This window comes from Pinus tabuliformis, chromosome 3_1 (assembly GCF_031772625.1).
Source record: "Pinus tabuliformis cultivar Carrire ecotype Pingquan chromosome 3_1, CPIR1, whole genome shotgun sequence".
Lineage (NCBI taxonomy): Eukaryota > Viridiplantae > Streptophyta > Pinopsida > Pinales > Pinaceae > Pinus > Pinus tabuliformis.
Window position 1 is genome coordinate 67,841,307 of NC_142301.1, and position 14,663 is coordinate 67,855,969.

Consider the following 14,663-nt stretch of genomic DNA (forward strand, 5'->3'; position numbering starts at 1 on the left):
GAGCCTGGTATGAAAAACTAACTGAGCATATTTTGAAACTCAATTTCAAACATTATGATCTTGATGATGCAACTTTTTTTGTCAAGAAAGTTGGCAAAACAATTGTATATCTTGTGGTATATGTAGATGATCTTTTGATGACAGGGAACAATGAGAGTTACATTGCATCCATAAAGAAGGAATTGAGGAAAGGTTTTGAAATAACTGATTTGGGGTATGTTCATTACTATCTTGGTATTGAAGTAATTCAACATCCGAAGTCCATATTCCTTTCTCAAAAGAAGTACATTGGAGATCTGTTGAACATATTTGGCATCGCTAAATACAACCCTCTGACTACAATGAAACAAAACTTAAAGCTCACATCCATTGAAGGAAAAGAATTTGAGGATGCAACAAAGTATAGACAGCTTGTAGGAAGTCTCAACTACCTCACTACTACCAGACTAGACATTTCGTTTGCTGGTTGAATCCTCTCCAGATTTATGCAAAAGCTTTGTGAGGGACATTGGTCTGCTGCAAAAAGAGTTCTAAAGTACTTGAAGGGAACTCAAGACTTTGGACTCAAGTATACATAGGTGGGCTACTTAAGCTTAATTGGATACTCTGATTCAGACTTCGATGGAGATAAAGAAACTGGGGTATCTACTTCAGGTTATGCTATGACTCTTGGATCATGAGCTGTCTCCTGGAGATCACGCAAACAATCAATTCTAGCAGATTCCACAACAGAGGCAGAATATGTGGCAACAGTCGAGGCAACAAAAAAAATTGCGTGGTTCAAGAAAATTCTGGAAGATTTGCAGGTAAAACAAGTACAATCGACTCCACTCATGATTGACAATACCTCGGCAATAAATTTGGCCAAGAACCCAAAGTTCCATGATCAAACGAAGCACATCAATACAAAATATCATCTGATTCGACATCATGTTGAGGCCAAAAGAATCCATCTTCGCCATTGTTCCACTAATGAGTAGATTGCAGACATCTTCACCAAAGCGCTTGGAAGAGAAAAGCTTGAAAGATTCAGAACGATGCTTGGACTCACCAACATCCCTTCAGATTAAGGGGGGAAATGTTGACACCTAATCATAGGGTTTGGGTGTGTTGATTTGGGGTAGCATCGGATGTGCTCTAGCCACGAAATTTGGTGGAGAGGTGATCTCCAATACCCAGAAAGAGTTTGGGCAAATTCTAAACAGATCAGGAGATATAAAAATAATTAATATTTTTAATGGAGTCCCTAAGTCTAAACTTAGGGAAAATAAAATATTAATGTGTATTAATATGAATGTGTGTTAGAGTGGTCCAAAAGACATGGATCAAACCAGATCTAATCTTAGCCGTTGATTAGGGACTTAATCTCGGCCGTTGAGATGTTAACAGGAAAAGTATAAGAGGAGGCTTGAGGGTCACTTGGAGAATACACTAGAGTGATCAGTGATTCTATTCTCTAGAGTGGGGTTTGCTAAGAGAGATAGAATCAGTGATCGGGAGAGTAGCAGAGGGGCATTGAGTATAGAGAGACAAAGAGGTAGAGATAGTGCCGGGATAGCAGCAGAGCACCAGAGAGAGAGACGCAGGAGCAACTAGTGCTCACGCAGGGCCACGCAGAGGCAGCTAAGTGCTGTGCAAAGCACCAGAGGGGCCAATGTAGCTGACGCAGGGCCAACACTAGACTAGGAGAGGCTGACGCAGTCCAGATTGGGCAGACGCTGGGGTTTTTGGGGCAGATTGGTGCTGAGTAGCTGTCGGGAGGATTATCCGGGGTTTTAGCCAGTAGAGTTGTTAGAAACAGAGAGGTATTACTGCTAAGGAAATTCTCTGTTGGGTAGGCCAATTTCGGCACCCAGATTGTACTCTGATATTGCTTAATAAGCAAACCCTCAGATAGCTACACCGGTTTTCCCACATTGGGTTTTTCCGGGGACATTAGTCCAAAAATAATGGTGTCATATGGTGTGTTTGTTCTTGTTTTTTTAGTTGCCGATCTATAATATGTTGAGCATGCACTGGTGTTTATTTTCAGTATTTACCTTATAAATAACTTGTTAAGGAAAAATAACAAGTAGGTAGGAATAAATCAGATAAAGTGCATGAAGGGTTTCTAACTAAGTAAACTTAGAAACTTCAACAGGGTGAACAATTGTAAATAAGTGTAAATAAATAATAGAGGAAATGGAAAGTCACCGGGAGATGAAACTGAACAGTCACTTCCTCTTGTATATAATAATGGACAACCTAAATGAATAAGACAATCTCATTTTGAGGAGTTACCTCCTGCCCTGATAGATATAAAGATACTTACTTGTCAAAGTGAAGTTGGTCCTTGATGATGATATCTTCAACTTGATGATGTTGATAATAGAGGATGCCTTCTTGATGAAGATGTGTTCCTTCAAGTATGCTTGAAAAGTGATCCTTTCTTCAGTGAGAGGGAGATAACCTTGATTTCTTTGATGATGATGGTAATGCGTTTTCTAGCTTCCTTCGGATGTAGAATGTAGAAAATGGAGACTTCAAAAATGCTTCAAATGTGTGGTCCTTCTTTCTCTGAGTGGAGGTAAGGTCCTTGAGGTCTTCTTCTCCTTGTGATGATGTGATCTTTGAGATGAGTACTCCTACTTGATGCTTCTTGAATTCCTTGATGATTTGATGTCCTTGATGCTTCTTAGTCCTACTTGATGGTCTACTTGTGCTCAGTCCTTGTGTATCTTCTTTCAATTGTATGATCTTCAAGCTGCCTCTTCTTGTTGATGTCACCTTAGCTTTGATACCATGTTGGGAAATCTAGGGCAGCCAAATTAGGGTGATTTCTCTGACTTTGATAACTGCTTATGATGTTCTTTTACTTAACTTGTTGTACTTGTATTTGGTTTCTCCTTTCACTTGATTGTTATCGTGTTCTTATCATCAAATAGCTACCAAACTATGAAGATCAATAAGATAAAAGGACACAAAATATAGGCTGCTAACCAGGGCCAAAACCTCTCATCTTGAGAGGAAAAACCACAAGAATTCTTCTCGTCTTATAGAATCTTCAAATGACGAATTCCAAGACCTAATACCCTCGACAAAGACCCCTCCTAGACGAAGTCGACGTTTTTTCTTGACGAACTTTCCTTACACAACGCCCTGCAACAAACTTCGACCTAGCAGATTCACGGCTTCGATCTAGATGCAACTTCATAGCTTCGGCCTTGATGCAACTTCACAACTTCGACATAGATGTAGCTTCATAGCTTCGACCTTGATGCAACTTAAAAACTTCACAACTTCAGAACTTTGTTGCATATGAGAGAGAGAGACCCAAAGATTTTGATTCCATCGTCCTTCTAGAACTTCGCTTGCCTTTTTGTACTCCTTAAGATTGAACTTCTTTTCTTACCCTTTCACATGTCTTCTGTGTGTGCTTCAAATGAGGTCGAATGCCTCTCGTGAGGCCAACTTGTCTTGGAGGGTCTTTTTGACACAATTTTGACTCAAATAAATTCTTTTTACATGATACAACACACCCAATGCGGTCTTTCATATATGACAATGACTCTATTGACTTCTTGACTCGAAGACAAACCCTAGAAGCACTCAATGGGTGCCTGACTTACAAATAAATTGACCTTGAGCATGAAACCCATGCTACAAAAAATAATAATAATAATTTTTCTTTCTTTTTACAATATACATGAATCAAGAGTACATTTCATATTTATGACGACCGAGCCTAATTACATATTTCAACAATGAAAAACGTAAAAATAGGGGATGGCCCTTGGATTGGAGCTGGGGATGATTACAGATTCTCTCATAACCTAAAATTTTCTCTCCATAATGCTGGTATTTTTGTACTGGCCGGCGCGAAAGCCCAGCCTGTTCAGGAATGGGCTGTAGGGTTTTGGAAATCTGCTCGGGAGATTGGGCTCGCTGTGGAAGAATCTCATGAATGGGACTCTTTCGTTGGTCTCCTGTGTTCCTCTTTTATCTGACTTCTGAGGATGTTGAGGATCGTCTTGTTTGGTCGAAAAGTTCTGTTTCTGGAGGCTTCATGGCAAAGTTGGATAGAAAGCCCAAATGGAGTCCTCCTTTTCCGGAGATGACATTTCTGTGGAAACATCCCAATCCTTTAAAATGTACTACAGCAACAACAATAATAATAATCCAATTTTAAGTTCATGGGTAAGTGAGACACCAAATTGGTGTATTTGTTTGTGGGACAAGGGACCCACGTCCACGCAGCGATTTGACTGCTAAAGTCTACAAAGGCATACATACTCTACCCACCTCTGGATTTGAACCTGTGACTGCTTAGTGGGGAACACATGCTCTTAACTAATAGGCCCACTCAACATGCTCTTAACAATTACGCTATGGTTAGCCTTAAATAATATACTTCTCACTTGGGATAATGGCCTCAAAAGAGTCTGGCTGGGCCAAATGGGTTCTCCCTGTGCAAAATTAAAGAAGAATCAGTGGCTCATTTGTTTATATCTTGTCTTTAACGTCCACGCAGCGATTTGACTGCTAAAGTCTACAAAGGCATACATACTCTACCCACCTCTGGATTTGAACCTGTGACTGCTTAGTGGGGAACACATGCTCTTAACTAATAGGCCCACTCAACATGCTCTTAACAATTACGCTATGGTTAGCCTTAAATAATATACTTCTCACTTGGGATAATGGCCTCAAAAGAGTCTGGCTGGGTCAAATGGGTTCTCCCTGTGCAAAATTAAAGAAGAATCAGTGGCTCATTTGTTTATATCTTGTCTTTATGCAGCCCAGGTCTGGGCCCTGGTTAAGAATGCATTCTTCCCAGTCTCGGCAAGGTGGAACAAAGCATCTCTGGCAGATTGTGTATTGGACTGGTTACAGGATGCTGCAGTAAAAGATTTTGCAGTTCTCCTGTCTGTTTTTGTCTGTCATTTGGTGGGCCTGGAACTTAGTCACTTTCTGGGACAAGCACATTCCAGCAGAAATTTCTCTACGAGTCATTGAAACTATGTGCAAGGAATTCAGAACTGATCCTAAATGCAAAAAAGTCAGAATCCTTGTCATGCCTAATTTGGATCAGCAAATTCCTTGGGGCTTTTTTAACGGAGCCAGTCAAGGATTTCCTTCTAAGTGTGTAGTGGGAGTAGTGTTATATTTAAATCAAAAACAATATTTTCATATCAGATACACGCCAGGAAGAGGCTCCAATGATAAGGCCAAGTTCTCTGCTCTTTGTACCATTCTCTATTCAGCAAATCATCAGGGAGTATATAAATTCCAGATCATGGGGGACTCCAAACTAGTCATAGATTGGGCCTGCAAAGCGGCAGGAGTAAACATTCCTTCTCTTGCTCAAATTCTTCATGAAATATGATATCTGTTATTCTTTTCAGTGGACCTCTTTCAAGCATATATATGGGGAACTAAATGAAAAGGCGGATCGGCTATCTAAAGAAGCTCTACAATTGCATCCTGGCACTTTCAGTCTAAATGAATTTTGGGGTGGCCTACAGACGGAGGCCATGGAGTATCATTTCTGAATCCTGATCAACCTGTACTAAATGTCTTTCTCTTCTGGGCTGGAAGATCGTTGATTCATTATTTGGCAGTTGTAAATGGTCATAGTTTATATGTAATGGATAGACCAGTCCGGATAGGACCTCACAACGTATATTCTGTTTTTTGGATATATATATATATATATATTTTTTTTTATTATGTCTTTTCTGGAAAAAAATAATATTATATAATAGATTTAGAACTTACATTATTAAAATAATTTTATATTAAGTATATCATATTAGCTAATAGAATTATATTTTTTTATTATATTATGTAAATCCATAAAATGCCCCAAAATCATTTTTATGTCATATTTAAATTTTTTTTTCGAAGTATTTAAGTTATTTTTTAATGTATATCATTGCTGCTTCCAACCTGCTGCATCCTGCAAATTTGGGTGAAACTTCTAACCATACCAGATACTCCTATCACTGCTCCCAATGCTCCTGCCTCCAGGAAACTCATGCAACATAGATTTAAAACAATCTTTCAAATCTTATGTGGGATAATAGTATCATCCTTCTCTGAGTTCTTTGTTGATGTGTGGCATTGTGCAATGCGAAAATGTTCACTTGCAATGATGTGGTTTCTATGTGCAGCAGTGTAGAACAATACATTTGTTTTAGTTAATTAGAAGTTACAAGGAAGTCCAGCTTTTCCGATACATTGTGTTGAATTATATCCACATTTTCAATGTTTCTCAGATTTAGGGTAGACGGCCGGGTGATCAAATTTAATTCCTATAATAAACTTTGATGTGAGCATCTTAAATTTAATATATTTTTCAATGATACATAACCTCAATATTCCTTGTTCTTGGGCACATCGTTCTCTTAAATGATACCTGACTCTGTATGCTTGTGCAAACTTGAGAGGGATTCTATTAAAACAGAAACACATGTTTCAGTGTAGTAGCCTCATTATCATACTAAAAAGCGCCTGGAGGGCCATTGTAATTTATTTGCTTGTTGCCTTTTGCTTCAAGCCTTTGAGTCTCTCAGCTATCTACAATTTTATGCAGGGCAAGCTTTATTGTGTTTGGTAGCTATGCTAATATCGTATCACTTTGTAGGAGATAAATTTTGTAAATATCAAACTGCTGCTACGTATGAAAACTATGAACAAACTTACTTTTCGTCTATCTGTATTCTCTCATATGAATTACAACTGCTGCATTGTAATGTTGTGCATATATTTTTAATTTTTCATCAGAGGGCTTGCAATTTTACTCGTATGTTTTCCTTCTAGTTTTTTGTTTTTGTCAGATTCACTCATTATTGGTGCTTGTTATCTCTATTTTAGTTTTTGAATTTTGTTTGGTTTCATTAGGAGTGAAAATGCATGAAATTCTTTATCACATTTTTCGTTCCTATGATGTTGCTGAATTTGTTCTTTCATGTTTTCAGCCAGATTGCTTGGAGAAGTTGTCATATACAATAATGCATGAGCTCAGCAGATTGACATATGAAGTTTCAGAAGTTGATGTTGCTCGAGCTCGCAATCAGGTGACCATTATTTTCTTTGTTTGTTTGTTGATATAAGATTTTATAAGTATCTCGGCAGCCTGCTTTTATCTACAGATTGTTTTAGTTAATAGCTATTTACCTTGTTCTTGAAGTTGCTTTCCATGGCATAATTGAGTTAAAAAATGTTATACAAGAAGCTTGTTATGGGGAGTAATTTTTTCTATCCTTGGAGATTGCCTGGAATATGTCGTAGTTTAAAAGAACTTCTTAAGATGTAATTAGAGGTGATTGCAGACTTGCTTCACTTGCTGTAGTGGTGGATTTGGATTTTACTGAATGTGACTTTGGATTGCATGTGAGAACTGTTGTACCTGTTTCTCGTAGGCAGTTCTTGGCTGCAAAAACTACGCCAGGAAACCAACTCAACCAGCCTTTAGGTTCAAGCTGGCCCTTGAACCAGAGGGGGCTCCCTCAATGTTATGAGGCCTTGTTTAATGCTGTTCACTGTCACTGAACAGCAGCCTATGAAGCACAGTGGCCAGATTTATGATTAAATTTGGGTGGTTGCTGATGATTAACCAATCTCTGTTCATGAATAAATACCCCTCTTACAGAGTCCTTCCTCAAAGTGTCAGCTTCCAGCCTGACAGAATAGCATAATTTATAAAGAATTTGACAGAAGAATATAAGGAATTTGACAGAAGAATATAAGGATATTCCTGATAATTAAGCAGTCAAACTGAATACTTAATCAATCAGGCAAATTTGGATGCGTGTAGAAAACTTCTACAGCCCAACAAAACACATTGCAGAGGATGACAGAAGGCAATAATTAGTAAATATGTAGAGGAGCTATCTCAGACAAATAGTCCAATAAACTGATCTCTTTAAATGATTATAATTTTGCAGGGGATTTCAGAAAGATTGATACTCAATCTATTCTTACCCAGAATCTTCTATGCAAACTTGAACATGTGCAGAAAGAGAGTATGAAAGTACTGGAAAAACAACATGAAACACAATTTCTGTCATTAACTGGAGCTTGGAATGCTTCAATTAGGATTTCTGAAATAAAAGTTTTACAAAGCTGAAAGGTTTTGGCATCAAAAGCCAACCCTTGTTTATTACAAATGAAATAATATATAGACAAAATCTCTCCTAACTGTTACAATAATTCTGGAATAAAATCCTGAATAATATACTAAAAATAAAACAATCTCTGAATAGTCTGCAAGAAATTTGGAACTGTTTGCAAATTCTCTGCCTTAGAATCTGGAAAGTTGTTGCAAAGTGTCTCAAGTTGTAGGTATTGCTGGAGTGGTTAGAATCATCTTCAGAATCTCTTGGCTGCCAAGTGTTCATTAGACTGCCAGCTATGGTCCTTTGGATGCTAAAAAAAATCAAAATATCTGCCACTGAATGTTGTAACTGATTTTGAGCTTAAAAAATATCTCAATCTCTGCCCGTTTATTTGGTCACTGTTTGACCTGCTGATTGGATGCCTAAGGATACTCATTGTGACCAAGAGTAAGCGTAGATAGATGGCTAGTTAGTGATGCCTCTGCAGTCCATCCATGTGCATCTCGGAAGTTAATCCCAACACCAGCATTTAGTATTGGAGTTATTGCCCATTCATAACCTAGTGCAGATGCTATGTGTAAGACACATTTCCCATGCTTGTTAAGAACTGAGGCACCCTTTTCCCCTTCATTATTTTTATACCTAAGCCACTGACATAGTTTCTCCTTTAGGAAAGTTTGAAGAAGCCATTCTTTTGTATATGCAAGAGGCTCACCGCCATCTCCAACTACACACTCAATTTGTTCCCACTGATCGTCACTTACTGCTTCCAACAAAAAAAATAGCATCTTTGAATTCTGCAACACCTTCTTTCACAGTATTGTCTAATGATGAACTTGGTTTTATTTTAGAGAGAAGCATGCGAGCAAATCTAACTTGCAACAGAAGTTCCTCATGGCCTTGGTTTTCATCTATAGATTCTGGGACACTCTCACTAGCATAACTGTGAGGCTTTACACGGTATTCAAACTCTCTTATTTCACTGAAAGCTTCTGGATTACCGCATGTTACACAGAATGGTAATTTTCCAGGCACATGAGGAGGGGCCTTACAGGAAAGAACACCTTCCCAAATTATCTCTGCAGGAACTTCAATATCACCAAACATACAACACCATGTATGTTCCAATGGATTCCCTATGAAGTTGCCAATTACTAAGAGCTTTGGTCCTTCACTTTCTTGAGAAAAGAGTGTACTTGTTGAAGATGAAGAATGGCCAGTACCATCTCTTGGATACTCTTCACTTTGATAAAGTTGTTTGTGTTCAAAACTTTCAATTTCATTGTATTTTCTTTCTTGTGGTTGTTCTTAAAAGCATGTTTTGTGAATCATTCTATTATCCTCAGAAGAAAATAACAGATCCTTGTATATCTTTGAAAATATGCTAAGGAGCACAATCTTCAATCTTTGTTGTTCTGTCAGTTGCCCATGGAAATCAACTAATTTCCCCCAAAACTATTCTAGAATAGAGGCAAACTGGCGCTTTCTGCATAACCCAATCCAGACGACTTTGAAAGGCTTCCACTTCCACTGCCTCTGAAATAACTTCAGAATTTAAGCCATATGCAACTCAACATTGGCAGTACAGGATGAGAAGAGTTCCTAGAATCTGGAGATGCGAAACTTGAAGGTTCAGTAGTTTCTACTCCCACAATTTCATTCTCTATGTACCGCACAACTTCAATCATGAAATCATAACCAAGCTGGTGCCTTAATGGCCTAGATTCACTAGCAGAACCAAAGGGCAGGTGACTGAAACCTCTTCATATACAACATGACAACAACATCTTGATAACCACTTGCCAAAGATTCTGCTTCTTCTAAAGAAACTGAAAACTGTGGATATGAACCTTGATAAGGGCACCAATTAATCGGATCAATATGCTCATATGAAAATACTAATTCAGAAACACCATAAATGTCATAGTCGTCTTCATAAATTATGTTTTCAAATGGAATGTCTTCATGTGAATTACACCCATTTGCGTAAAGCCACTGCCCCTCTTCAATATCTCTGCAATTTGGGCACTGCATTATTCCCTTTAAACACATTTATTGAAGATGATAACTTGAAACATAAAATGTTTTCAATAATGTCAACAGTAGGATCATCTTCAATGTTTCCAGGAGTGCCAAAAACCTTAGATTTTGTTTTAAGCATGGTTCTTCTCTTGCAAAGCCACAGATCCCTTTTCCTGGAAGAGGTCTGGCCTGGTTACATGAATGTAGCAGCAAATTGCTACTGCCACCAAGGCACCAAATGAGCAAACCAGTGGCGGTGTGAGCTGGGCCTGCAAAATTATTCATTGGCCTCCGTTACATAATGTGGATCAGCAACTTCATTATCTGGACTCTCTGGATCAGCACCTTCAGCTTCTCGATCCTCTGTTCTCTTGAAGTTCCTAGCCTCCACAATATGCCCTCTTTCCCCATGTGTACACTTGGTTCACCATTACTACAGGTAGTGACAATATTCACAGCATCTAGTGGACTAACAAAATTTAAAAATCAGGGATAGAAACAGAACTTTCTAACATTGCACTCTTTGCATTCTCCAAACATCCATTCTGATCATCCTTGAAAGCAATGTCATTTTCACAAAGCCTTTCTCTGAACAAAACTGTCCCTTGGTATCACTCACATCTGCCTGAGGAGCCATAGGAACTGCCCACTCTGGCTGTTGTCCATGTGAAATAAGTACAACTGTTTCAGTATCATGGCTACCAGGATTCTGTTTTGGGTTACAGGTTGGGCAGTAACATAATTCCAATCTTGGCATGCAACTGTGACTTCATTTTTAGTTTGTACCCAAGTTTCAGCTCTAGGATGCAATGGTGGATATTCAGTATCGCTGAACCAATCACAATTGAAATTCTGAAAGTCTAAAGAATAAGGAAATTGCTCCATGGGCATTTATGTGATTAAAATCTGAGGTTTGCTGAACAGCAGGCCTTGGAACAAGGTTATCAACTGCATTAGAAACCCCTGCAAAAATGCTAAACTGTGGGAATAATTGTAATTCCTGGTTTGGAGCAATAGAAGAAGATAACTGTACAGATGCACTAGGTTGAGTTGTAATCATATTTGTTAGTTCCGGCATGCTGGAGGGTTCCATGTTATGATTTATAGTTGGATCCCTAGAAGAATCATTTTGATTTCTATTGCTTTCATCAGAATCAATCCCAAGCAGAAAATCACACAGTTTAGTTAGGTGTTCATCAACTAAATGGCTCTGAGAATGACTAAGACAGCAATTAATTCAATCTGACGTTGACCTGTGTTTGGTATAATGAATAATGAATAGGAATCAAATGAGAAATCACTCATAAGAATTGTCCTTGTTACTGTTTCTCTTGGGGGTAACCATAAAAACTGTGAAAGAAACGTGGCCAATAATAATGGAGATAAGCCCTGGATCGGCCACTTCCTTTGGTTATTCCACCATTCTCTTACAAAACCGCCAATGTGAAGAAACTCGAAAAGCTCAAAGCCATAGATTGAAATGAACAGTGCAACTGCAATTGCGAAGGCATGATTCGAAATCTCGGGCAAGAATGATTTGTCACTTAACAGATTTAAAACTGGCGATATTGTAAAAAAGAACATTACCACTGACAGGAATCCCCATAGAGTGAAATAATCATACACCATCTTCTGGTGTATCATGATGTTTCTGTCAATACCTAGAAAGGGGTATCATTTGCTTAAGAATATTTCAAGCAGCCCAGTAACCCATCTTCTCATTTGCACAAGACTGTCTGGAACTCTTGCTGGTGCAGTTCCCAAGAAGACTGGCTGTTCAGGTATGCAGAATACAGAATGTGAACCCAGACAATGGATTTTGAACCCAATCATAACATCCTCAATTGTGGATCCATAAATCCATTCCACCTCTTTGCCTCGGGCAGTGTTGGTTTTCATAGCGGCAACTAGCAACATTCAAAGCCTTATGTACAGCTGACGAAGGAGAATGAGGGACGCTGTATTGGGTATCTCCCATAACAGTCTGAGCATGGCACACCATGGGAGAATACATGCGAAAGTTAAATTATTCGGCTGCCTCCTGTTGCTCGTATTTGACAAAACACTGCCCAACCTTTCTACTGAAACCATAAGCTGATTTCGGAGGGGGTGCTGCTTGGTAAATGGTTTTAGACCTGGGGGGACCGAAATTCACCAGATGATGCCATGTATGAGAGGATGGTTTTGTCAAAACAAGACTTCAGACCCCCCCAAGCTGTTAAAGCTCGGATGAACTTGGGGGGTCCGAAATGAAATGAAAATCGTTGATTTCATAGTGACAATCTTTGCCATTAAAAACTGCCTGGACGTTAACCTTGCCCTTCCTTATCTCAATGCTTGTTATATTTATCTTTGACTTATCCATTTCATCACAAAGGGAAAATACCTCGAAGGCTCCTCCCGTGCTTTGATGTCAAACTTAAAAATGGGTGACAAGTCCAACAAGTTTTTCAAATAATTTTTAATTTTAAATAAAAATAGTTCTAATAAAAATATAATTTTATATTTTTAATAAAATTACGTATTTAAAATATTCAAAATTAGCCGAGCAACCATGTTGCCATGAAATTTTATATATGCCCAAATATATATAGCTGACAGGTAAACTGGCTAATTTATTTTTAAAAATTTGTAATTTTCCGGGTGTCAGAAAAAAGTTTACAACAAGCACCAAATTAAATCATTGGTGACATTCTTATCGTTAGTGTGGAATTTCTGTGTTTGGTTTGTTAATATTTTGATGAATTTTTGTTCCAGCAATGTTTGAAGTATTTAAGAAGTATAGACATTGATAGTGGATAGTGAATATCTATACCCCTTGTATATTCATGAGTCCTAAGCTCTAAGCTGCTATTTGAGAATCAAACCGAAGCTCATTGATGTATGGATGTTTCTGTTGTATACAGCTGAAATCATGTTTGGTATTTCACATTGATGGCACTAGCCCTGTTGCAGAAGATATTGGCCGTCAGGTATTCTTCAGTTTGTGATGATTTGTCAAAAGTAAATGCTTTGGTCAAGTATTTTACTTGAATTATAATATTCCTAGTGGCTATTCATTGTTGACGATTTTGCTTGTTTCTGTTGCAGTTGCTTACTTATGGCCGAAGGATCCCATTTGCAGAGTATTTTGCAAGAATAGATGCCGTTGATGTTGATACAATTAAGCGTGTCGTAAATCGTTTCATATTTGATAAGGTACGAGATTTCTTGGTTAGATTTGAATAAAGTTTTATAAAAAATTTAAGCTAAAGGAGGGGACAAATCAAGATTCCAGTAAATGAGTACTATTTGTATTAAAGTTCCGTCTATCTTACCCAACTCGTGGACATCAGCAAGGTTCTTCTTGAAGGCCAATAAGGGTTATGCACTGAACTGCAGAATGCCTTCATTCACTGGAAAATTTCCTTGAATGCAGAACGGTTTAGGTTCAGTCATTGTTTGATCTGAAATGGATTTACTTGTGTATATTATGCAGGATGTTGCTATTTCAGGGATTGGTCCTATTCAGTCCCTTCCTGATTATAAGTGGTTCCGCCATCACACTTGCTCGCTTTGCTACTAGAATCGATTCTTTATTTGTTCCAGGGATAATAGTCCGCAGTGATTCCTTGCCTCCCAGCCATAGACTTCTCTATCTGGTGGAATGGCTTGGAGCATGCAAGATGACATGATTGCAGTGCAAGATGGCATGGTAATCTTTGTAGTGCAAAAGGGCATGATAATTGCCTATTTTGGTCTTTGTTAATATGTAGAATATGTAGTAACAGTCAATGCTAATCGCTCAGAAATATGTTTATCTCATACTTGATTTTTTCCTCCTAATAGCAGAACAATCTGGAGTAGACCTCGTGAAGAATGGAAATCTTTAAATTTCTTACTAGAGGAGTTGAAGTCGTTAAGAGTTTGTAGCTCCAAAAAGATATTATAAATTTCTAATTTTTCTGAGCATAGCAACTTGTTAAATCGGATGTGTTCCTCCGCGCTTTGATGACTAGAATCAGTCTTACCATTGGGAAATACAAATTTGTAAATTATTTGCAGATCGCGAACAAAGAAAGATTAATATATGACCAAAATAGATCAAAATTGTAAAATATTTAGACAATTACGTTCGATCGGAGTTGCAAAAATAAATCCAAATTGTAGAACATTTAGACAATTCCGTTTTATTATAGTTGCCAAACAAAGAAACTAAGATGTGTGAATTGTAAAATAGTTAGACAATTACGTTCGATCGGAGTCGTAAAAATAAATCCAAATTGTAGAACATTTAGACAATTCCGTTTTATTATAGTTGCCAAACAAAGAAACTAAGATGTGTGAATTGTAAAATATTTAGACAATTACGTTCGATAGGAGTTGTAAAAATAAATCCAAATTGTAGAACATTTAGACAATTATGTTTTATTATAGTTGCTAAACAAAGAAACTAAGATTGTGTGACCATTTTTTTGTAGGGAGTGCATGCTGTTTAGATATTTTTATTTTTATTTTGTGGACATCTTAGTGAATATTCTTTACGAGGCACAAATTGTGAAG

At 37.9% G+C, this 14,663-nt stretch overlaps 1 protein-coding gene across 3 annotated transcripts in view; it reads left to right on the plus strand.

Annotated features, from left to right (window-relative positions):
• The window catches only part of LOC149185817 (putative mitochondrial-processing peptidase subunit beta, mitochondrial), an 84,029-nt gene extending 69,955 nt beyond the window's left edge, over positions 1-14,074 (plus strand). The window contains exons 6-10 of one of the 3 annotated variants that reach the window (XR_016255664.1): positions 6,960-7,058; positions 13,028-13,093; positions 13,212-13,319; positions 13,600-13,815; positions 13,950-14,074. Coding sequence is in view for 1 of the 3 variants with exons in the window: in XM_089410805.1 (XP_089266931.1) it covers positions 6,960-7,058; positions 13,028-13,093; positions 13,212-13,319; positions 13,600-13,686 (360 nt within the window). In the remaining 2 variants the exon portion in view is untranslated. Of the gene's footprint in view, positions 1-6,959; positions 7,059-13,027; positions 13,094-13,211; positions 13,320-13,599 lie in introns of all 3 variants that reach the window. The other 2 variants (XR_016255665.1, XM_089410805.1) reach the window with 2 other exon arrangements.
• The last annotated feature ends 589 nt before the right edge of the window (positions 14,075-14,663 follow it).